Here is a 24,831-nt window from a genome sequence, read left to right as displayed (position 1 = left end):
AGGGGCAACTTAGTCCAGTCTGTGGGTAAATTCCACTAGTTTAAAGCAACAACTCAAATGTTGAAAAATAAGTATTAGTATTTTTTTAAAGAACTTTATTTGTACTTGCTTTATCTTGATCCAAAGAGAATTTGGTGATCAGGTATTTAGTACAACTACACCTTTAAATTGTATTTTTACACTATCGTATTTGTAGTGGCAGTTTTAATATAATGTGATTTGGTGGTATGATTGGTTTTAATGTGTTTACATTATTTTGCTGTTTATGCTTGGGTGAATGTATATTTTGCGAAAATATGCAATTGTTATTGGTGAATATTCTTTCTTACTCTGTGTGTCATGCTCCACAGAGGCGATGAGCGCCTACAACAGCCATGAAGAGGGACGATTGGTTTATCGCTATGGAGGAGAACCAGTTGGATCTTTCGTTCAGCCGTGTCTCAGGCCTTTAGTTCCCGGCATTGCACATGCTCTGTTTATGGATGTGACGCATGACAATGAAAGTCCAATTTTGGTAAGACCTAATGAATTTGGCTATAATATTTCCAGTCATACATTTTTTCCTCTGGGGAGCCCTTGCATGTAAATTGCCTCAGTGTGTAGTTGACTAGCTAATCAAAAGTGATACAAAATATCTTGAACAAAGTAGCAGAACACCTGTTATTAAAGGGAACTTGAAAAAGTATGATCCACAGTTGTAGACCCTGACCCTTCATCTAAAGTTCTTCATGATTGTCTCGCAATATACTTTCATAATTCATATTTTTTTCAGGAAATAAATATAGTGTAGACCATAAAGGCTGAGAAATAAGAGGCAATATTTTTGTTTTAAACTATTTGATATTATTATCATTCAGTTATTATAATCTGCCTGCTTACATTGAATTGCCAATTGCATAATTGAGTGATGTGGGTACTTTTCCTTGGAAATATCTTTTTTTGTCAAAATTCATTTTATTTAGTTTTTAACAGAATGAGACCATACCATTGGACATGTCCAATGCTGTATGTCCTCTTTTCGAAATACAACAAACTGCCAGTGAAAATTACAGTTCTGCATAGAGTAAGGAAGGTTGTAATATTTCGGAACAGGACTTTGTTCCTTTCCAACAGTTATGCTTGAACTTCTTGGTGTCATTGGTATAAACGCTTTTCCCCCTCACCATACAGTGAACGCTAACTAGATTCGAAGAAAAAAGAAAGAAAACTAAAGAAAAAATAGAGAAAAGAGTGATAACTAAATAAAATAAAAGTACTCTACTCAGAAACGCCTAGCCGATGCTGTAGTGTCTTATCCTTGCTGTTTATCATAGAGGAACTTTGGACTTCCAATATGGACATTTTGAAGGAACCCTTCTGAATCGGAGCGTTTGTTACTCTAAAATTGGAAGTGTAATTCTCTTGTGGTCGGGGAGTAGGCTGTGAGCGGAAGGCCTCTAGAGTGGAACGACACCAAAGGACCCCATGCTAATTAAAAAAAATGTAAGTCAATCCTAAATATTTTTGCCATCCTTTCCATAGTCAGAGCCTGCCATCAACGCACCTGCCATTGTGTGGGGGAGGAGACCTCTGTCTTTTTTCACGCAGCAGCAATCACTAACTTGGCTGCTCCCAGGCAAAACCACATTATGGCCTTATCACTCTTACTTTTATATTTCAGTGACTCATCTCGAAGCTCCAGTACAATACATCCTGGTTTATCTGGAATGGTGTAGCCAGAATCTATTTAATCTGTGTATAAATTTTGCCCAGAATATCCAAATGGTTGGGCAGTCTCACCATATATGACGATAGTCTCCCAACATACCACATCCTCAACAGCAGAGATCTGATGTCCCTAGAAAGATTTTCATCAGCTTTGTTGGGTAAAGATATCAGTCATATAGCAACTTATAATGAGCCTCCCTCATACCTAAGGAGCGATTACATTTAGCGATGTCGTTTCACAGTCTCCTCCAGTTCCCTTCTGGTACAGCCGTCCCCAGGGGCATTTTCCCAAAAGGCTACATGTCTCGGCTGTGAAGAGTGTTGTGAAGTGAGGAGGAGGTTGTATAAAAACTTGACGGTGCCCCTAGAAGATCTAGCTTTCTTTACAAATTGCTCAATGGGAATTAGGCTCCTCGTTGCTGCTTTTTGAACTTCTGGTGTCAACGCACAATGTTTCTGCCGTAGATTATGTAAAAGCATGTAGCAAGCAAGTTAAAATTCCTTTTACAGTTTTCGAAAGTCAGAATGTTCCTGTTGTGGAACAGATCTGCCAGGGTGAGACAACCTCCCTCCCTTCAGGCATCGAATGTACCAGGCTCCACTCCCAGTGGGAAGGCTGGGTTGTAGTGAATTGGAGTGTGTAGGAAGTGAAAGGATGTCCTCCCAACCATCCTGTTTACTCAATCCCAGGTTTTCAGAGTAGTCTGCGTGGGGGTGCTTAAGTATGCGTTGGTGGGCGGTGTTCTTTGAGTTTCCATAGGACAGCTCAAGTAACTCTTCCTACTATTGCCTTGTCCATATGTAACCAATGTTTGTCTGATTACCGCAAGGACCACTTGGCAATAACCCTCAGCTGAGCTGCCTGGTACTAGATCTGAAAGTCAGGCAATGCCAGTCCCCCCTCCCTCATTTGTCATCTTATTAGTCTATGCGGTAGGCTCACACTCCCCTTCTTCGAAAGGAATCGAAGACGAAGGGTCAAGAAAAATTCTCTTTAGACCTCTATAGGAAGCGATTGGAACAGGTATAGGAACTTCGGCAGCACCAACATTTTGAGTGTATATAATCTCCCCAACCAGGAGAGAAACATTGGTGACCAAATTTTGAGATCTGATCTTAGTTGTTGTTGGAGTGAGGGGGGGGGGGAAAGTTTGCCTGGAATAGCGCTGATAGGCTAGGTGTGATTTGTATTCCTAGATAAGTGGTCTCCTTCTTCGCTTCCTGAAATGGTGTTTCCTCAATTAGTCTCCCCTTTTTTTGCTTTGGGTATGGTTAGGTTCAGCAGATAAGATTTTGTGAGGTTGATACGTAAGCCTGCAAGTGTTTCAAAGGCCTCAAGTTATGTCTGTTGGGCTGCTATAGAACTCAGTGGAGTCATTAGGGTGCGTGAGTAAGATATACTCAACAAATAGGGATATTTTGTGTTCTATCTTGCCAATAATATGCCTTTGATCTCCGGTGTGGATCTTATTTTCACCACTAGGGGTTCTATACTCAAGGAAAAGAGTAGCGGTGAAAGGAGCCTCCCCGTTTAGTACCTCTACTCACTTTAAAGATCTTAGATTATACTCCATTGATTGTTACCCTAGATTTGGGTTTCACATAGTTAGCTCTGTCCATTGCACTAAAGGCTTTGCAGAAACCGAACCTTCTCAAGGTGTGAAACATAAAGGTCCAGTCTACTTGATCAAACGCTTTCTTGGCGTCAAGCCCCAGTAGGACTGCTGGGATCTGCTTCTTAGTTGATTTTGCAATCAAGTGGAGCACTCTCCTGATGTTGTCATGGGTAAAATAAACCTGAGGTGTTGGGATATTTTGCACAGGCACTTGGGAGATATTTTGATTACTGAACAACATCATGATTTTATTGATAAGACACACCTTTGAAAATCGTGCTTGATGGATCTTCCTTAAACGGATAGACCATTTGAGTTTTCTATTGGCATCAGAACCACCAAATTGGTGTTCCTGATGGCAATGTTGACAAAGATCTATCATTAAAAATCCTCCTCATCAAGAATATCGCCAAAAAAGTGTTGGCCAGAACAGCTATCTGTCTTAGGCAGATATCTTGTTACCACTTCTCTACATCAGCTCCTTATCTTGTAATAATGATCAAGCTCTGACATAGTTTGCTGTGCCATATTGAAGGTGAGTTCCAAACCTTCTAGTCTCCCCCAAAGTAAATCTCAGTTTTTTCACTGTCCAACGTTTGAAAGTCAAATATGCCAAAGGAAATCTTGACCATCTAATGTGAGTGCAGTAGAAGTCTATGGTACACGAACGTTCATCATCAAATTTGACCGGTAGCTACTGTCTGCTCTAGGACCTGGACTCACTCATGCACTTTTAAAGTTAAATTAGATAGTGCTGGTCCACAATATTAACCCATCCCCGAAGACCCTGATTCCTGGCTCTACAAAGTGAAGGAGATATTGGCAGATTTCTTCTTCAGCGTTGGGAGTGCAAAAACGTAATATTAAGGTTGTGATACCCATAATTACATCCATGAATGTTAGCAGTAAAGACCAGTCATGCAGCCTTAAACGACTCCTCTTCTGGCCCCATACCTCCACAGCTCTTAAGGTTTTAGCAGTTTTCTCTTTTTCTATGGCACGCACTACAGCATGGTGTCAGGCAGGAGACTCACGTTTCAAGGACCATATTCTGAGAGAGTTGAAAACTATAAAAGCAATGAATGTGAATAGATTTGTGTGTTGATGCTGAGCAGAGTGGGTGACTGGACGTGCTTGTGACTGAATGGGTGATACAGCACCTCATTGGGTGAGTGTGTTTATGTAGGAGTGGAGGAATGACTTTAAGAGACAAGGAGTAGGCAGTTGATTTTTAGATGGCATGTAAAATAGGTGCACAGATGAGCCGGTGTGTGAGTGGATGGTCAAGTGAGCTGCCTGTGAATGAGTAAATTAGATGCTTCAGTGAAACTTAGCCATGTAGCTAAATAGTGAGTCGATAGGTGTGAGAGGAGGTATACGAGTGTGTTCATGAGCAAATTAATTAGAAAGTAGGTCTATAGGTTAGCAGATTGTAGAGTGAATTGCAATGGATGATCTTAATGGCCTATTGAGAGCTGCACATGTCAATTTAATATGTAAAGTATACACACACACACACAGTCTGCAGGTAGATGGTGTGTCTATAACTCCCTGTGGCCTAAATATATTCTTTTATCACAAGAGTATTCAGGCCTGGACAGAATCTACTCCTCCCATCTATCCTGATTGGCTGACCTCATTGCTTGAAATTTCTAAGATTGACTTAGCCAGATCTGACAGCGGAAAGAAGACCGTATTTTGGGACTTGTTAAAAAAGGCCCAGAACCAATCAATTAACTGAATTTGGTGGTGGTGGTGGGGGGGGTTTGTAAAGGGTCCTATGATTATGTTGTGGTGGCACTCTTTGGACTAAATCGGTTACTCCCAGTTTTTCTGGAAGTATTATGACGATTGTCTCCAGGCTCTTATGAGCTCAGTAGAAGAGTTACCTCACCTGGTGTTAGTAACATCCAAGTCTGTCCATATACCTGTAGGCGGGCCTTCCCCGAGGCTTCCATTTTCAATTGCCTACCTTTCCCAGATTACTGAGTAAAGGTATCGACAGCTTGAGTGTGAAGCGAGGTTTGTGGCGAATGAGAACAAAAAAAAGAGTATTCAGCCAAACATGAATTTTAAATTAGAAGAGGACAGTGGTTTAAATGTTTCAACTTAGAAAATCTTACAAAAGGTTAATATCTGTCTTGCCTTTTTTCTCATTAGCATCGCTCTGCATATGATTCTCTTCCAAGTTCAGCAATTGTTTCTATGGCATGCTGTGCTACAGGAAGCAGCCGAGGCTATGATGAAATGGTACCACATCAGGTCAGTTCACTGTTTAAAAGTGTGCATCTGTTGGTAGTTTTAAATTCAGTGTGTAGATAAATAAATGATGTGCACCGACCCCTAGCAATAATGCATACGTTGCTAAATAATCTATTAAGAAAGATAGCTAATGTCCAGCGAGTCTGCTGTAAACTATATTATACACATTTTAACAATGTATCCCATTGACTGGAAATAACAACATACTGTGTTCTTTTAGGGAAGTGTTTACCCACTTTGTGTGCATGCTAATTTTGAACAAGTCTTTGATGTAGCAACATATAAAAAAAAAGTCTAGTTTCCGTTAACCGAGCGTAGGCAAGAGGTATTGATTGCTTTCTTTTACTATGCTCTTGGTAACAAAGTAAACTGTTTTCAAAACCAGCAAAATAACTACAAATCATTGTAAGCCATTGGAAGGTGTGGCCCATAAACTGATCTGTTCCTGCTAATCGAGTCCTAGTGCAGTCTCAGGCTTCATGCCTCTTTCCTCCAGCTAGTCTTCCTCCTCTTTCTTTGGGTACACTGTATCTTCTAACAAGCACCTGCATCCTCCCAAGATTTAACAGAAGCAAAGATGCCTTTTTGCCAGCCTCTGCCGTCGTACCCAATTGCTGTTCTAGAGCTAAAAGGAAGCAAACAGACCTTCATGGGGAGGGGGAAGCACATATGTCTGATCACTGTAAGAAATGCCTAACCACATTTAACCATGCAATACTACAGATAGCAAAATGACAACATTGCCTTATCAAAAATATAGTTTACCTCTAATGTATTTGATGGGAGTTAGCAAGAGGATAATGCAAACCTCCATGCCTTTAGTGCGTAACATCTGTATTTTATTGTAGGACACAAAGGCTCATTTTATACTTGTTTTTTTTGCTTTCAGTGTGCTACCAAGGCTATTGGATGGATTACTTTAAAATACATTTTCTCAAATACAATGCATCCTCTCTGAGTGAGCCACAAAGGCTAACATGTCAGTCCCTGTTCTAAGGTCCACCTAAGCCTTATATATTTTTTTATTCACAAATAAATAATTGAGCAGACTGTCAACTTCTTTCATAAACAAGGAGAATCCTACCACTAATTGGAAAGAGAAGTGAAGAAAGAAGGGGGGAACACTCAGTGTTGTGTAAAATACCCCTCACACACCAACAGGCCCCTTGGTGTCATGCTTCATCATCGGGGTCTTCGCACCCCGCTAAAGGGATGCGGCACGCTGCGACCTACGACTACGCGGGAGCGTTGACAATTCAAACTATGTGTGGTGTGTGTTGAGTGTAAGTGAAAGGAATAGGATGTGAGTGGGAAGTGTAGTGAAAAAATTAAAAAGGACCTGGCCAGTGGGTAAAAGGAAAAACTTTATTCTGTACCTCTGGCTGGTGCTGTTAAAAAAAGTGCTAGATGGCGAGGTTTGTGTCTTAGTAAGGGACAGAACCTCTGGTGTGCGTCGACATGTTTCGGTACATGCGTACCTTCTTCAGGACGGGGCACAACTCCCAACCCTACTCACGTTTCTCTACAGAACAGGATTTTTGTTCTAACTTTCCTAAAAAGTGATTACATTCACTAGAGACAAATACAATGTGCCTACAGCGGATTTTTTGGAACATGTAGTTACATGTCCTGCAAAAAAGAAAAAAACATTAGGTTTGGTTACCATGTAGGTTGGCTCAGACAGGTGCAGTCACCTGGAGCCCCAAACGGTTGATTTAACCTGTAAAGGGAAAAGCAGACATACAGAACACATAACACACAAACTCACACACACTCTTATGACAGACTTAGGATTTAGTGTTTTTAAACATACTTATTGTATGAGCTGATTAAAGCATCATGAGCAATTCCTGAACATCAGGGTAGGTAGGTAGGTGGATCCACAATCTATAGAAATAGAAGAGTGGGATCAATGTTGTTGTTTCTACTCACTTGTTGGACTCTGTAATGTACCCACAGAGCTTAAACTCTGTTTTAGTGAATACTCACGAAATCCGCCTTAGTCGGCCTCTTTCCTCCACCCTGTGCTGCTAAAGGCTAATGACCATACAAGGGTGATGACCATGCGCGAATCACACTAGAACAATGCGCTTGCGCACTGAAACCCCGAAGTCCCGGCAGCACGCATGCGCAATGGAAAACTGGAGACCGGGCAGCGCGCATGCGCGAAGGAGAGAGAACGGCGGCTGCATCACACGGGCGCTCCCCCAGCGCGAGCGAAAATAACAGAGTGTGAGTGGCTAACAAGCGGAAAGTCCATATATGGACAGGTTAAATCCGGTAATTAACAAATGACGGTGGTGTGCATGGTACATGTGACAAAACCACACGCATGGAAGGGGCGTCAACAAGGTCATCACCCTTGTATGGTCATTAGCCTTTCCACTAATTAACCAATGAGAACTCACTTCATCCACCTTTAAATACCACCAAACTCACCCGTACATCATTTACGACGGAGCAGCACAGGGTGGAGGAAAGAGGCCGACTAAGGCGGATTTCGTGAGTATTCACTAAAACAGAGTTTAAGCTCTGTGGGTACATTACAGAGTCCAACAAGTGAGTAGAAACAACAACATTGATCCCACTCTTCTATTTCTATAGATTGTGGATCCACCTACCTACCTACCCTGATGTTCAGGAATTGCTCATGATGCTTTAATCAGCTCATACAATAAGTATGTTTAAAAACACTAAATCCTAAGTCTGTCATAAGAGTGTGTGTGAGTTTGTGTGTTATGTGTTCTGTATGTCTGCTTTTCCCTTTACAGGTTAAATCAACCGTTTGGGGCTCCAGGTGACTGCACCTGTCTGAGCCAACCTACATGGTAACCAAACCTAATGTTTTTTTCTTTTTTGCAGGACATGTAACTACATGTTCCAAAAAATCCGCTGTAGGCACATTGTATTTGTCTCTAGTGAATGTAATCACTTTTTAGGAAAGTTAGAACAAAAATCCTGTTCTGTAGAGAAACGTGAGTAGGGTTGGGAGTTGTGCCCCGTCCTGAAGAAGGTACGCATGTACCGAAACATGTCGACGCACACCAGAGGTTCTGTCCCTTACTAAGACACAAAACCTCGCCATCTAGCACTTTTTTTAACAGCACCAGCCAGAGGTACAGAATAAAGTTTTTCCTTTTACCCACTGGCCAGGTCCTTTTTAATTTTTTCACTACACTTCCCACTCACATCCTATTCCTTTCACTTACACTCAACACACACCACACATAGTTTGAATTGTCAACGCTCCCGCGTAGTCGTAGGTCGCAGCGTGCCGCATCCCTTTAGCGGGGTGCGAAGACCCCGATGATGAAGCATGACACCAAGGGGCCTGTTGGTGTGTGAGGGGTATTTTACACAACACTGAGTGTTCCCCCCTTCTTTCTTCACTTCTCTTTCCAATTAGTGGTAGGATTCTCCTTGTTTATGTATCAGTGCCCGTGGAGTAGGAATCCTACTTGATACTCTACCTCCCCTCTTTGTTAAATATTGTCAACTTCTTTCCCCATAATTCTTTTAGTCTCCATCCTTGCCCAGCTTAGGTCATGAGAGAAGCGTCTGATAGGAAGCCGATTTAGTAATCATTTTGGCCATACAGCTGATGAAAAAGCTAAACCTTCTGCGTAAAAATACCTGACCGTAATATCCAAGCCACAGATGTCAAACACTTACTTCTTCTTCGGCCTCCTTTTCCAAAAATAAGAGGAAAAATCTGATTAGTCTTCCTGAAACACAAATACCTTGCCTTTAGAGGCATGGATTGCCAAATCCCTTGCAAGTAACGGCACACCAGGGAATACGTGACAGCCAGGGATTTTGCTAAATATCGAGACTGGAAGGTATCTCTGATCTACATGTAGTGACAAATCTGTATTACTTAGTCCTCAGGGGTTGTGTTTTTTTACAGAGCCTGAAGCCTTTTGTGAAAGGACGGGTATGCCCCCTCAGGGCCTGAAACTCTCCAGACCCCAACAATTTGAGTCACGCAACCTTTCCTGCTGCTGATTAAATTGGTCTAGCATAATTATTAGAAATGTGGGACCCCATAGATCAAAGATGGCTACAGTGGTGAAAAATACTTCCAGACCCACTGATATCCAGATGAAAAAGATATATTTGCATTTAGAACTGAAAGGCCCAAACCCAATATTCTGTTAACCTCTTGGCAGCCCTATTCAGATATATGCACAACATGAAAGGGTGTTTCTGAAATGACTTTAAGACATCGATGTATGTCAAGGGCTACCAGGGCCTCCCCTAGCAGCCTTTTTGTATTTTCTTGTCCCCGGATGGGGAACAAACTCCTTCTTGGCCTAGGGGTGAGTGGAAGCCGTTTGCCGGCGACTGGTTCTTATTCGGCACTAGCAAGCTCCCTAATTAAGAGACACAGTTCTCACTTCAGGGCTTCCTCATTACTACATGTGTGACATCACACTCAAATTGGATGGACCTGGAAGGGATTCTTTAGCCCTTCCCAGCTTCATCCATGAAGCTGGTGAAGGGGGTTATGGAAGAGACTAAGGCTAGCTTTTACTATCCTCAGCCTGTCCTTAGCCATATCTACCAGTCCGAATCACTATTTTCTGTTGATGGGAGGGATGTAGGTGAAAGAGAGGGTTGGGAGGAGAAGCACAGCTAGTCCCCCAACAGAAAAAAATTAGCCAAGTGGGAATTCGTAGGCGATGAACTAGGATTGTTCCTAGTAGCCCCCCTTCAAATGCTCACTATCTGATTAAGTTTCAGACAGATTTATTTTGTCTTTCAGTGCTTTAATGTCCAAGAGATCTCGTGGTGGGAGATTGTAGAACAAGTTTACCTGTCTTATCTTCGCAATTGTACTGAAATCGCCAGTATCGCTAGTGGCCACGCTGTCGATTAAGCTGATCATAAGCAATAGCAGTGCATCACTCCATGTAAAATATCAGTGGATGTTTCAGATTTGACATTTGTTCTTCCATCTGCTCTGGATCCCGTGCTCCACTCTTTCAAAAGTAATTGGCTGTTTGCCAGCTTGTAATCATTTTCGTCTTGTCAGCTTTTGCACGTTCTACCTCAGTAGGACGGAAAATTAAACGTTTTTTCAATATCCTTTATGCCATTGCTAATCAGTCATTAACCTTCCCTTTAAGTAGCCCAATGGATTGCCTCATCATTGATTTCAGGCTAAGTGATCTGTTGTCACCAGCATCTTTTCTGGTCCCAGTATCATTGATTAGGCCTTGATCCAGTTTTGTCCATCTTGCTGATCGCAGGAAAAAGGTCCCTGATTGGTTCTTCTTAAATTGTGGCTTGTCCATGGGGTATAAAATGGCAATTCTTGTGTAGTTCATGCCAGATAAACACATGTTGTGATACAATACAAAACACATGTAAAGAATGTCCAGTTCATTTTATATTTAGCAACAACTTTTTCAGAGTTCTTAAACCATGGTTTTCCTTTTTAATCAGATTTCTGTGGTTTCTGAAGAGCGGTTTTATACTAAGTGGAACCCAAAGGCCACAGCATCAACTCCTGGTGAAGTTAATCTACAAAGTGGAATTATTGCCGGCAAAAAGGCTATTAACCAATTGCACCAAGAACTGGGCGGGCGAGGCTTTATCCAGGTACATACTGAAATGAACTGTAATATACCCCTGCCCTCAGAATAGTATGATTTCCCTACTTAAAATGGGTTCTGCTTAATTTCTAAAGGTCTATGTGGACCAGGTGGATGAAGATATAGTAGCAGTGACAAGACACTGTCCACACACACATCAGTCTGTTGTAGCTGTGTCGAGGACTGCATTCCGCGATCCAAAAACTTCATGCTACAGCAAGGAAGTGCCTCAGATGTGTATCCCAGGTATTGCCAACTGACAATGTATAACTTAAATAAAATATGTGAAAATTAACTATTTTGCCCTACTATAATAGGGCTTCATGCCAAACTATTTAATTTTGTGTTCCATGCATTCACAAATACACTGTCATTTATGCTTTTACTTGTAGCATGTTCTTGTCATTAAACTACCGTGGATAAGCTTTTACTGACCAATATCAACAGAATCAAAGTTCAATTTCTAGTCTGAGAAAAGTTATCAAAATATGCACATATTTAATGCAGAGCTTTGGCTGACTGTCTATCACCATGTATTGTCATTGTATTCTTCACAATGATATTCATTGACATAAGTTATGTTTATTGTATTCAATATTTCAACTTTGAATGTAGGAGAATGCCATAATTGTTCTTTGCTATTCCTCGCCGCAAAAACATAACTACTCCTTCAGTAACCCTTTTCAGTGGGAATGCGCAATACTGTGTTCCCATAGAATACACACATTTGAGATAATTTGCGCGGCAAATTTGAGGATAGGCTTTGTAGTGATACATCATTTGACCATCAACTTGCCAGGAGGAAGAGATTAAGAGATGTATGTGAGGTACTTCTTTATTGCTGAACGTAATCATACTTGATACTTAATAACACTGAAGTACCAATCGTGGTACACCCACCTACTGCTTTCTGCAAGCTAGTATTTGGTAGTGATCATCGAGCTATACATTTCCTTATTTGTTTCAGCGAGGCTAGCTTATCACAGCCACAAAGAAATTGTTGTTTTATTTACTGTGGATTCTAATAGGATTGTGAGCCCTTCAGTATCACTAGTTGGGCAAGCTTGATAGACCTGTACCATTGCAAAGGAGGGAGCTTCTCACTGCATGTCTTTCTTGTTTGTGAATGGAGAAACAACCACAAACCTATCTGCTCTGCCTTTCAGTTTGTTTTGTGGTGAAATTATTTATTTTAATTAGATTGTTTTTATATATTATGTTCTAGATCCTTAAACAGCTTGCAAAGATGTAGCACACTTAAGACCGTAAACCACGTATAGTCATATGGAACAGATTATATGGTAGGTTAACAGATGATGTGTTTTCAAGCCAAAGCAGAAGCACATTCTGCTGTTATTAATGCAAGGTCCTTAAGTTCATGTTTGCACGTGGAGGCACGGCAGAGACCTTAGGGAATTGCAGCCAGAATGATCCAAGGTTGTGAAGGCATACGAACTGAGAGGCGATCCAGGGATGGTTGCGCCGGGCCTAGCTACAGGAGGGGGCTGGTGATTGCCCTAGGAGCCGGCTGGCCCCCAGGAGCTGCCTCAGGATCTCTGTTGGGCAGGGTGGCACCGCCTCATACCTCATGCTCCTGGTAAAAACACTCGGACTCTGACTTAGGGGTGTGCATTGTACAAGGGCCCTGGAGAGGCAACATCAATCTCTACGTGGGATCGCGGGGCACGTAATAGGCCCCTGCATGTGGTAGTGTTGGTGCTTTGCAAGTGGGCACTGAACCCTGCTGGACCTCATCCTTCACTGGCGGCGGGGGCTTGCTGCCTGATGTAATAAAGGCCCTCTGCCACTCTGCTGGCCCTGATCCAGTAAGAGAAGCCCCAGCTCCCTTGGAGACACTGGTGCCCTGGACTCGACTCTCAAATCATGGCTGCAGTTGAGGTGGAAATTTGAGGAAGTGCCCGGTACGGCATTGTAATGAGTGCGTACATAAACTCACCCACTAGGGGGGAACACTGAGGATGAACACAATAGTTATGGAAACAGCCGGATCAGGATTCGGTGCAGTTTGTGACGAGGTGTATCTCCCTCGTTAATGGTGGGCCTGTGGCCCCACCTGGGGATCGTCCCCAAACACAGTGACTGGGGGGACCGGTGGCTTCAGCTGGCCCTGAATCTGACTGCTCGTGCTGCCTCTGGAGCTGCAGTGGGGGTCAGGCAGGTCGAGGGTGAACCAGACTTGCTTAGAGACTGAGATAGTGCCCAGGAGCACACGTACAACATGGCGAAAGACAAGGGATCACCAGCAGGCAAACAAGATACATTTGACAAATACACACAGGCTGGTGGCTCATTGCCTTATGGCACCAGATACCCAGACTGGAGTGGTCCCAGATAATGCAGTTCTGTTAGCAGCCATAACCCAATCATGTGACGTCTTGCATGCCAAAATAGGTGCTGTTGGCTCGAATGTGACACTACCACGACAAGACATTTGCAGTAGAGTAGAAAGGATTACAGAGGCGGAGGTCCGGGTCTTCAGGGTGGAAGACTTCCTACCAGGCACCATATCCAGGCTTACCTCTGTGACCAGGGATTTTGCTGTGCACGTCGAAGATTCAGAAGGAAGGGCTTCCCTCAATAGCATGCACCTTGTTAGATTCCCGGAAAGCTGCAAGGTTGCCTTGATGGAGGGTTTCTTGGACCAATGGCTGCATGACCTGCTGCCAGCGGGTGCCCTCTTCCAATGTTTTGTGGTCAAACGGGCCCTAGGGCTCTGGTGTGCCCTGGCCCCTCCAGGGACATGCCCGCCCAGTGTTTGCAAAATTTCTGAATTACTTAGAAAGAGCCACCATACTAAAACATGCCTGATCCCAGGATAAGATCATGTATCAGCCACATGCTATCATGATATTGCCAGACTATACCAGGCTGGTACGTCAACAGCTTCAATCCTTTCAAGCTGCAAAACAGTATCTTCGAGAACTAAATATCAGATACACGCTTCTGTATCCCGCAAAACTCAAGGCGTTATATCATTATCAGACACTTTTTTTCGACTCACTGGATGGGGTATTTCAGTGGGCAGATGAACAAATCTTGATTAAACCTCACACACCTCCATGCATAGAGTCTGACTCTTTGCTGCGTGACAGGTAGAATAAGTCCAAAAAGGCACCGGCTGCTGATTGCCACCGATCCTGGTCAACATGGTGGAGCTCCAGGATGGCGGATGACGTGCTGGCGGCTGGGGGGGCTCCCCTTCCCCTCAGACACATGGTGCAGAATCTCCTGTGACGCTGGGTGGAATTCATTTTAGATGATGTTATACTTGATCCCCTTGGTGTTTGATGCAATGGGTGGTCACACACCACGGTTTCCAGGAACGTATGCCCTTCTAGGTATATTTTCTTGATGGGTACGGGGTTCCATTGGGATGAGCCAAGACCAAGCCCCAGTTGAGGTCTGTCGACGTTCCCTCCCATGACAGGTACTTCAGGTTTTCATAGTGTGTGTTGGAGTGGGGGTGTTAGGTATTTGCTGTTTTTGTGGTGAATATTGCATAGATACAAGGGAACACTATTGAGTAAGGTTGCTACTATTGCTATGTTTACATGTTTCTTTTGTTTTTCTCCCTCATATACCCAATAGGTAGACATTGCTTCAGGATTTAAACATGGGTCCCCAGCCGCAGACTCGTTCCTCGGATTTGATCCGATTAGTGTTGTGTAATTTTTATAGCCTATTAGATAAGGTAAAGAGGGAGGCGGTTCTGAAGCAGGCCAAGAGGATGGGGCGGATGTCGTACTGCTACGAGAATCCCGCCTCCTAAGTAATAAAGCCCCTTGCTTAGCTAGATGAGCATTCACACAAGTCTACCACTGGTGTTCACGCTGGGTTCTAGCGACACAGGGATCCTGATTAAACAGATAGCTCCCTTCCGACATCTCAAGACATGGGTTTATAACTATGGGAGATACGCAACAGTTACAGGGACACTTCGGAGAACTTATCACATTGTCTGAGTGTCTGTGCCCTGCCCCCTCTTGGACGCTGCTTTCTCGAAATATTGGTGGGCTGTGGAGTGAGCTACCTGAGTGGCTTGTGGTGATGAGGGGGGATTATAATGGAGTTGTTGGCCTGGCAGTAGACAGTTGGCGCCCATCTGGCCAGACACCCCTTTTATCCTTTATCTCTGTACTGGGCCTTGTAGACTTATGATGGGCCCATAACCCCTCCCCAGGTAAATATAGATTTTACTCAGAAGCACAAGGCTTTTACTCCCGTCTGGACTATTCCTGGTCTCCAGTAATCATTTGCATTAGGTGAGGGATGTAGCAATGGCCTCTCTGATCGCTCTCCAGTGGCGCTGGACTTCAGATGGACACCTGTACCTGGTGTTCTGTAGGTGCCTGTTGCCATGCAACTCCAGAGCCAAGAGTATCGTAAACATGTAGAAGAATGCTTAGACAGATATTTAGCACATAACATAGGCTTCACACAAAGCAGTGCAAGACATCTGAAAATACACACAATGGTCAATAAGAAAATCACTCAGGTAAGTACGTTTTTAAATAGAAATAATTTTCAGTTTGAAAAGTCGACACTGCAATTTCTGAGTTCTCCAGTGTTAACCTATGGGAGGAAAATCATAAGCACTTTATCGGTTCTTGCCAGCGACTTTAAGGACCCTTCTTCAGGAGTTAAGGTGAGTGGTTCAAAGTCCAAGGCAGCTCCAGCAGAACACCACCAGCAGCACTAGAGGGGCAGGGTGCAGAGGTGCAAAACAACGTTGGGTGCCCAATGTTACCCAATGGAAAACGGTCACGGTAGAAAGAGGCTGCAGGAGGGGACTGTGTGACCACTCCATTGAAACTGAGTGACTTCGGTTTATGCAATGTTGGGGGACGTGGGTACACCTATGGTAATTTTCTGGTTGGCGCAGGGTGTCTGGTTGCAGACGGTCTTTGAAGTGTTGGGTTTCTCCACCCAGCAACACTTGCGGTTGAGGGGGCCTGCCAACAGAGGCCGCAAGCGACATTGGGGAGTTCTCCAGGTGTCACTACACAGTGGACTCAGTACCATGAGCGCTTGAGGAAGGCGACCCAATTCGACATGGGCTGTGTGGCCTCAGGTGGAGGGGTGCTTGACGGCATTGAGTTTTGTCTTTGCCGGAGTCCTCTTTGTCTTTCATTTGCTGTCTGCAGGATGTAGGGGACAGTTCCGCTGCCCCTTGGGGGGTCTTGGTTTCCAGGCAAAGGCTGGCAGGTCTCTCTGGCTTTGGGGGACTCAGCAGCTGCAGGACAAGTTGACTTTTAGTTAAATAGGCAAAGTCAGCAGGCAGGTCAGGTTGGTGCCAAGTCAGTTGCTGGGGCTTCTGTTCTTACTGTGCAACCTTCTCGTCCATCTTCTTTCTTCGGGTCATCAGGATCTGATTCTCTGGTGCCAGGGGCTCTCCTAAATACTGAATTTAGGAGAGTTAGAGGAGGGTGGGTTATTAGAAAATGGGCTACTGATCCCTGGGGTCACTATGCCCCCAATATGACCACTTTCTGTAGGCCGTAGTGAGTGGTGTGATAATGTTATCACAAAGGGCGCGCTCCTTTAACATGAAACAAGATTGTTTCTTAAACTTTCTTGACAAAATATATTCATTGATTCCAATCAAACATTTGATGTTGATAACATTCTTTTTTTATTCAAACACTTAGTGTTCATCAAGTTCAAAGATTTTCAGAAGTTCATTATAATCATGAACTCATAAATTGCGTTTCATTATGCCCAATGCATTTCGGGTTATCAAACTAACTCTTCATCAGGGGTCTGTGAAAGAAACATACCTTAGTATTCAGAACATAACATCAAAACAATATGTTGCTTCTAATTGCCAACTAGGGTTCTAATTCTAAACAATACATTCCTTATGTTTTCCATACGTCATCAATTTAGTCATTTGATGCAAGACAGTACAATAACTGCTGGAGAAAGTGCATGCCCAGAGTGTTTATCAGATTGACTAATCGTATATTTCAAGAATGAAAATGTGCAAGGCAACCATGTAAAGAGAAACGAGCTGAAGGGCAAATTTGTATGTTCACAAAGTGATCTCGGTGAAAATCGCTGTATTAAGCCTAGTAAATACTAAATTACAATATAAAGATAACTCCATGCGAGCATCTAGTGCTTGTGTCGGAGTCTAACTATTTGTAATGTTATCGCGACAAGAAACATTATATTGCGCTCGGAATCAACATTTTTTAATATATGGAGAAGACTCCATGTGGACAACTAGATGGTTGTGCCAATGAAATACAAAATGCTAACTTAAAACGCTATGTAAGTTAAGACCCACGCGGGGAAAGCTTACTTTTTGAAACGCGTTATGGATTTCCGGGATCAGTGTCGGCTGGTTCAACAAGAAGCCAATCGCAGTGCTTCTTTTAGATAGTATTACGTGTCACGTGTTCTGGTGACGTACAGGGTGTGTCGAAGCCCTGTAACTCATTGCAAATACAGGGTTGATATGTATAAATACTATTGTGCATTTCGTATTTGTGTTAGAACACTTAGTGGGCTATTTGGGAACAAATATATAAATTAATAAAAAGATCGCGCTCACTTGATGTAGATTTACAGCTGTATTACTCTTAAAGCTGAAAGGCGCGTTCTGATTGATAATGCTCCGATCGCGTGGTATCCCGTGTTGCCGGTCAATGGGAATAATAAAGTTTAATACAGTATACTATCAATTGTAAACAATATCCCTAGTGTGCCTGAATGCGATATGATATGTGAATACATTCTATACATGAATAAAATCTTATATATAAGACTGGTGTGCACGGAGATAATCAATTAATACACTTTCTGTATGCCATCACAAAGATGGATACTTCTGACAAACCGTGTCCACCTCAGTTTAGCCCACCTTAGTGGTGGTCGTAGCCTGAGGGTGGCATGCCTACCTGACTAACTAATTGTTCCCACCTGTCCAGGTGCCAAAGGGGGCTCTGGACAAGGGGGTTGGCTTCCTCTCCTGTGTGGGGTAGCCAGATTTGCATTTCAAAGATGGCAGCGCCTTGAAGCTTGATGTCCCAGGAAGGTGAATTAGCATGTCATCCTGTGGGAGGGGGTGCTACACCACCTTCCTGGCAGGCTTTTGTTCTGGGTCTCCTGAGAGCAGAGGCCTACTTCCCAGGAGGTCAGAACTTTGTCTCTGGTGGCAGGTTGGCAGAAACCAGTCAGGGAGCACACCAGAGGCTGGTAGGTTTTCAGGGGGCACCTCTAAGGTGCCCTCTGGGTGCATGTATTGGTAAATCCATCACTGGAATCAGTGTGGGTTTATTATTAAGAGATGTTTGATACCAAACACCCCTATCTTCAGTGAAGCCATCAAGTAACTGGAGAAGTCGTTTTCACCAATGTCCAGCACATGTTTTAAAATGGATTTCCTGGTCACTTGTACTGGCAGTAAAAGGACCGAACAGCACAGGGACATAGCTGCTCATGCAAGTATGCCCTGATATGTAATGTTCAGCACCCTGCCTTAAGGCTCCCAGGCCTGCTGTAGGAGTGACCTATAAATATTACATGCAGTGTTACGGGTCTAGGAACACAGGCTTGTGGGACATGTAGTGTTTTCACTTTTGTCTGCACCAAGATATGCAGCCTGCAAGGCAGCCTTGCATGTGCTTTATAAGTGGCCCCTTAGGGTGGCACAAATTATGCTGGCACCCTTAGTGACCCTCTTTAGTACCTCAGGCCCTAGGTACCAGGGGTACAAGTTACTAGGGACTTACAGAGAGTTCTAAAGGTTTTGCCAATTAGGAAAGCAATCGAACACTTTTGGGAAAGAGCGCTGGCACTGGTGGCTCAGTTAGCAGGAACCCAGTGCACTTCCAGTCGAATTCACATCAGTTACCAGGCAAAAAGTGTGGGTAACCATGTCAAAAAGAGCTACTTTCCTACAATTGTTCTTAAATTAAAATACATTGAGTCTTTAACGTGTTGAAATGATTCAAGGCAAATATAGTATTAAAGATCAATTAAGTACACTATTGATGGGTTACCTTTGAAAAGGCGATCTATCACCTGTCAGTAGGGCTCATCCTCTCACTTCCAAACAACTTCAGTATGAGATTACTGAGAAGAGTTAGTGAAATTGTCTTTCGAGTGTCTCTGTTTTGTTCATTTGTACATATTTACTGTTTATATATTTTTTCTCCCTGATAAAGCACCCTTCTCTCGCTTGTATTAGTTATTCTTCCACATTTTATGGCCAAACTTTTCTATAGATTGTGTCTGCAGTATGCACATTAAGCAACCAACCACTTTGTGGCGTTCGAAGATGCTTTGGGGTAAGCATTTAGCTCAGGATGTACCCTCCAAAGTGATAAAGATGTTTCCTTGAACCTGTTTAAATGTGTAGATCTCTGTTATTTATAGAGTCTGAGACATGGTTAACTTTACTTTGCGTCCTTGCTGCCACCTTCTGTTTCCTTCAGACTGTTTTAATGCAGCAACGCTCCATGTCATGCAGTTTGAGCTTATTTATTGTTGTTTCTTAACAGGAAAAATTGAAGAGGTAGTTCTGGAGGCTAGAACCATTGAGAGAAAAGCAGACACTTACAAGAAAGATGCGCACTTCATAAATGGGATGGCAAATTATACAGTGGAAATCAGAGAGCACATCCAGGTACGATAACACTTCTTTTTTTAATGTGACCCCACCTCCAAACTGGCTGGTACATTCCTTGTGAGTCAAAATAGAGCACAGTGACCGTCGATGTGTCTTTAGTGACTTGCAATATTTTCTGTTGAAGCTTACGGAGAGCAAGATCGTAAAGCAGGCTGGTGTTACGAAAAAGGGAGCTAATGAGTATGTCCAAGAAATAGAATTTGAAAACTTGACACCTGGAAGCGTCATTATCTTCAGGTACGTATCTGTTAATTTTCTTCAAATTTCCGTGCAGAGTCCGACTGCATGGCAGCCTTAGGCCCTTTCTCTGAGCGCCTACTAGTGCAACTCTGTGGAACCTCAATCCATGATCTATGCGTATTTATTTCTATCCCTGCCCAGAACTCCAAAAAAAGACCGGCAGGTTAATGGTTTATGGATCTGTTAAGCATCCATCAATAACGAAGTCAAGACACTTTGGCTGTCCCCGGAAGAAAAGTGATGGGGAACTATTACAGTAGGATAGATAGTGTTACATGAACCAACTGGCACAGTTAAGTCATATAACTTAGCGGTTACTGTGTATGGTACCGTAAACGCCAGAGTGAGAGCTGTAGCCCTTGCACCAGTATTGACATTTGCAGCTGTCTGCATGCCATGCTCTAAGTTACCAGGAAAAGGCTGCATTCAGTAAAACCACATATGCTTGTTCAGAGTACAATAGATGCCAGAATAAACCAGGAGTATCCTGTAGCACAGGAGGCAACCCTTTGTCATTATACTAAATAAATCTGTGTGCAGTTGTAATTTCATTGTAGGTGAATGTACAACAAATCCTTCATAAACTACCTTAAAACAGGCCATTTGCACACTTACCTTCTACATAGGTGTGGAATTTGCTTATATAATCTGTCCCTTTTAGTGAGGTGTTGAGTCTTCGGTGTTTTAAGGAGAAATAAGGAGGCAACAGGATTCGGGTGGTAAAATATTTGTTCAGATTATGTCAACTTTAGTTGAATAAGCCAATGTGTTCTATGGTCAGAACTTTCTTTTCTAATATTTTCAAGTCTGTGTGAATTGCAGCAGCTTGGTGACTTCTTTTCATCTGGTTTTGTGGAATAGATTATATAGTCATCAAATTGCAGTTTTTTATCATCTGAAGTGATTCTTGCAACAATGTATCTACATTATATGGTTTTAGATGTTGGAATTCCAATATACACACATCTCTTTTTATAAGTGGCAAGTATCTGTAAAACAGTTCATTGCTGGCTTTCCTTTCCACTCTTACTGCACGTGTTTTCCAGTTAGCCACAGTGTCAGGAACATTTAAAGTTGCTAGTGTGTAAGGCCTGTAGGAAGAACTGCAGTTTCATTGGTCTATTAGAACTTTAATAAAGTTGGCAATGCAGATTTAATGCAGTATGTAGACCTATTTTGTTTGTAGATGTCCGTAATGCACCATCTGCTTTATTTACTTTTACCTAGGATGTTATTGTTGGTCTTGCACTGTGTTAGTATGTATTCCTTTGAGATCTGTTTTAAGCAGGTGCAATCATGAACTTATTCTCCTACAAAATCTGCTATTTTCATTTTTGGGTGTATGATACACCACGCATGTCTTAACCATGCACGCCTAAACAACGTGGTCTGAACCATGACCACTTCTTTACCACGCATATCTTACCACTCCTGCCTCTAAAACGAATTTGTTGTAAAGGCATGATTGGTAAAGGGATATGCGTGGTAAAGAGCACACCCCAGACCCCCTGCCCTGTGTCCTAAAACCCGATGCCCCACCCTAAAATATATACCGACTCCCCACCCTGATCCTTAAAACGGACTTCCAGCTTTAAAACTGTCCCCTTTCCTCTAAAACCCGACCTCTGCCCAATAAACTACCCTGACCCCAGTCCCTCCGCCTTGAGCCCTAATACTGGCCCCCAGCCCTAAAATCTAGCCCCTAAAACCCGTCCCCAGCCCCACTTGTCAGGCCGCGCCCACTCCTTCCTCTCTTGATCCTTCCTGTTCCCCTCACTGCCAATCTGCACATCTAGACCGCGGACTGCCTGCCTCTACCAGGCATGTGCGTGGTTAAGGCAAGAGTTGTTCCACTTGCGTTGAAACTGCACGCATGGCTCATCCCACATTGTAAATGTAGTTTCCCTACATTTTCCACCATGGAGGATGAGTTTTGGTTAGTATAAAGCCAGATCTGAGCATAGTACTAAATTCAAAAAGTGATAGAAATTCAATAAAGAAGCCTGTTCTGTTTTGAGCCTTCATCCCACTTGCTCACGGTCCTGCGAAAAGACCATTAGTCACTCCTTAGTCTTGATATTCAAAGGACCAACATATCCTTTGACCTTGAAAAAATCTTACATTTAAAATAGTGTTCAATTTACGCCTATTTATACATTTACTTGAGTAACAGCTGGTTAACTTCTACTCCACTGGTTCTAGCTATAGGCGCACAAATAAACAATCTTGGGTTTACTACAGGTGTAGTTGTTCCCTTTGAATTCTCTGTTGATATACAGTCTCCTTGACAATCCGCCATGCTTTCAGGTGTCTCGGTCCACCTGAATCAATGGCCACCAACAACCTGAGAGATCAGATGGGGATTACCACCGGATCTCTAGCGCCTCGTGCCTTTTGGCCCAGGGAAGGATTCTTACTGCAAATTAGAATAATCCAGGAGCTCATAGAAAGCTTAATGATCGCTAAATGATTTTATTCAGTTCCCCAAGAAAGTTGATTCTAATTTACATTAACAATACCTCTGCATTATTCTAAACTAACTAACAAGTGGCTAACCAATTCATCCATCTCTACAGGCTGGACGTGATCCTGTAGTAGGCTGGGCATTATTTCTCTGTTTAAGTAGGTATAACCAACAACTGATTTAGAAGACAATGAGACACTAGACAGCTAGAAAACGAGTGCATACTGTAACAGAAGAGAAGAGTAAAAAATTAGATGGTCAAAGAAGTTGCCTCGGAGTCTTTCAGCAGTGTTTTTACACACCTTAATCTTTAACCTCTCATGGGTCACTGTCCAGAGCAATGAGTGAAGATGCTGGAAAACAACAGCCTGTGAGTGCAATAACGCACCTCCTCATGTGAACTGAAGCCCTTGATGCCAGATCAGGATTTTTGTACCTTTGAATTCTAGTTTGCCATGCATAAAAATTGTAAATTCATTAAATATAGATCATAAATAGACTTTGGTCAAAACTCAAAATCGGACAGCTTTCTAATGAATCTCTAAAAATTATGTACACATTTTACTCTTTTCTCTGTTTTTGTTCATTCTGAAAGTAATTTGCGGGACTAAACGTAGCAGTCTTTGCGGGCTGCTCCCTGTTGCTCCATTGTGTGCCCCACAAAACTAGTTCTTAGAATTTCAGCCCATACCAAGGGCAGATACTTTCATCTTCGTTCGAGAGGAAGGGTCAGACTTCCAATCCCTCTCGTGATTGGTAAATCTGAGAAAAACTCTTCTCTGGATATTAACGATGCACTGAAGTGTACCAATGCTCAGTTCATAACTTTTAGCAGGTGTAGAACAAAACTAGACAGGAGTAAATAAATTAAAAACCAGCCACATAAATAATGTAAAGATACTTTTTTTGGATCAAGAATGGCATGCACGCCTCCTCCCATTTCTTAAGTTGTGAAATACACGTTGTGCATCAGTTAATATGCCAAACCAGCTTTGTTACTCAGACATCTGACTGGGACACGGCGAAATGACTTAGTCTTTAACCCTGATGAAAATGTTGCACTGTACCTCAAAGAGCCTGCTGGAGACCCGTCTCTTGCATTTGGGTGTTTGGTAAGTCTGACAGGATTGTTATTGACAGGGAGAGAAGCAGTTGCCAGCTTGTCATCCCAGTGAGGTAAGAAGTTCAACGTGCCATATTAGTTTGAAACATTTCCTTATGATAATTAACGTATCGAGGTAAGTATATTGTGCATTTGTGAAGTAGGATTTTCCATTCAGTTCTTCAGTGAGTCATCTCAAAAGATGTATCTTTAATTGAAACAATAGCAGCGATATTGATTGAAAACTTGAACGTAGCCTGCTGCACTTCCTTTTTAGGTCTGGTGTTATCCAAGACCATTTGATTTTAATGAAATTATATCAGTAATATGCTTACTTTTTGGAGCTTTCAGCCAGCCCTCTACATCCATTGGTTTATTATTGTGTCATTCGCATTTCCTTCCACACAATACTGCTTCCAAGATAGGTGAAGTGGTCAGCCCTCTTTAGCCTTTGGACAACTTCACTGTGAGTGAACACAATCTGCCCTTTCACAAGGCGCTCATACACACTCAAAATCTTTCCATTCAGCGCCAGGAACTGCTATGCATTGTAGGCTTTTTAAGACCCCAAAAAGGTTGATGCCAATTTATTTTTAAGATTGATGAGGGGCCAACAGTTCCCCAGCACTTGTGGTTTGCAAAACCCACGACAAAACAAACTATGCATTTACAAAACCAAAATGATGACAGGCAATGCTAGACCTATTGACTTTGCCAATGCTTATTGTACATGTAAACATGTCAAGCCCTTCATAGTTAGATCTGTTACAGATTATAATGTTCTTTTTAGGTACAAGCATAGTTAGACTTTCGGTGTTTACACTGCAAATTAAGCAAATGCATAATAGAAAATAAAATCAAGGTTTTGTCATGTATAGAGTCAGCCTGGACCCGAAGGCACATGAAGCTGTTGGTGCCCTCCGCAGCCACCTGATCCAGTTCACCCCGCACTTTACATCCGGGAGTCTTTCTGATGAAAAAGCACCGCCGATTTTGAAAAAAACATTTGCCTCGTAAGTATAATTTCAAAGTAAAAAAACTCATTTGAATGATTGCGAGGCATTCTGCCATGCGCAGTAGAATGCGTGACAATGTCACCCGGTGACATCTTCATGCATGTCACAGAACTAAAACTCTAGAGTTTTGATTCACTAATGTCCCCTTTCTGCTTATCACTGGAGATTTTG

At 42.7% G+C, this 24,831-nt stretch overlaps 1 protein-coding gene across 4 annotated transcripts in view; it reads left to right on the top strand.

Moving 5' to 3' along the window:
* AGL (amylo-alpha-1,6-glucosidase and 4-alpha-glucanotransferase) overlaps nt 1-24,831 on the top strand; it is a 354,506-nt gene that overhangs the window by 146,796 nt on the left and 182,879 nt on the right. For all 4 annotated transcript variants that reach the window (XM_086954603.1, XM_086954587.1, XM_086954609.1 and 1 more), the window contains exons 14-20: nt 351-514; nt 5,484-5,585; nt 11,034-11,189; nt 11,278-11,428; nt 19,711-19,835; nt 19,963-20,075; nt 24,523-24,657. In XM_086954603.1, coding sequence (XP_086810729.1) covers nt 351-514; nt 5,484-5,585; nt 11,034-11,189; nt 11,278-11,428; nt 19,711-19,835; nt 19,963-20,075; nt 24,523-24,657 — 946 coding nt within the window. The remainder of the gene's footprint in view (nt 1-350; nt 515-5,483; nt 5,586-11,033; nt 11,190-11,277; nt 11,429-19,710; nt 19,836-19,962; nt 20,076-24,522; nt 24,658-24,831) is intronic.

The sequence above is a fragment of the Lissotriton vulgaris genome, chromosome 1_1 (genome assembly GCF_964263255.1).
Source record: "Lissotriton vulgaris chromosome 1_1, aLisVul1.2, whole genome shotgun sequence".
NCBI lineage: Eukaryota > Metazoa > Chordata > Amphibia > Caudata > Salamandridae > Lissotriton > Lissotriton vulgaris.
The sequence above is the reverse complement of the archived record's forward strand: the minus strand, read 5'-3'. Positions and strand labels throughout refer to the sequence as shown.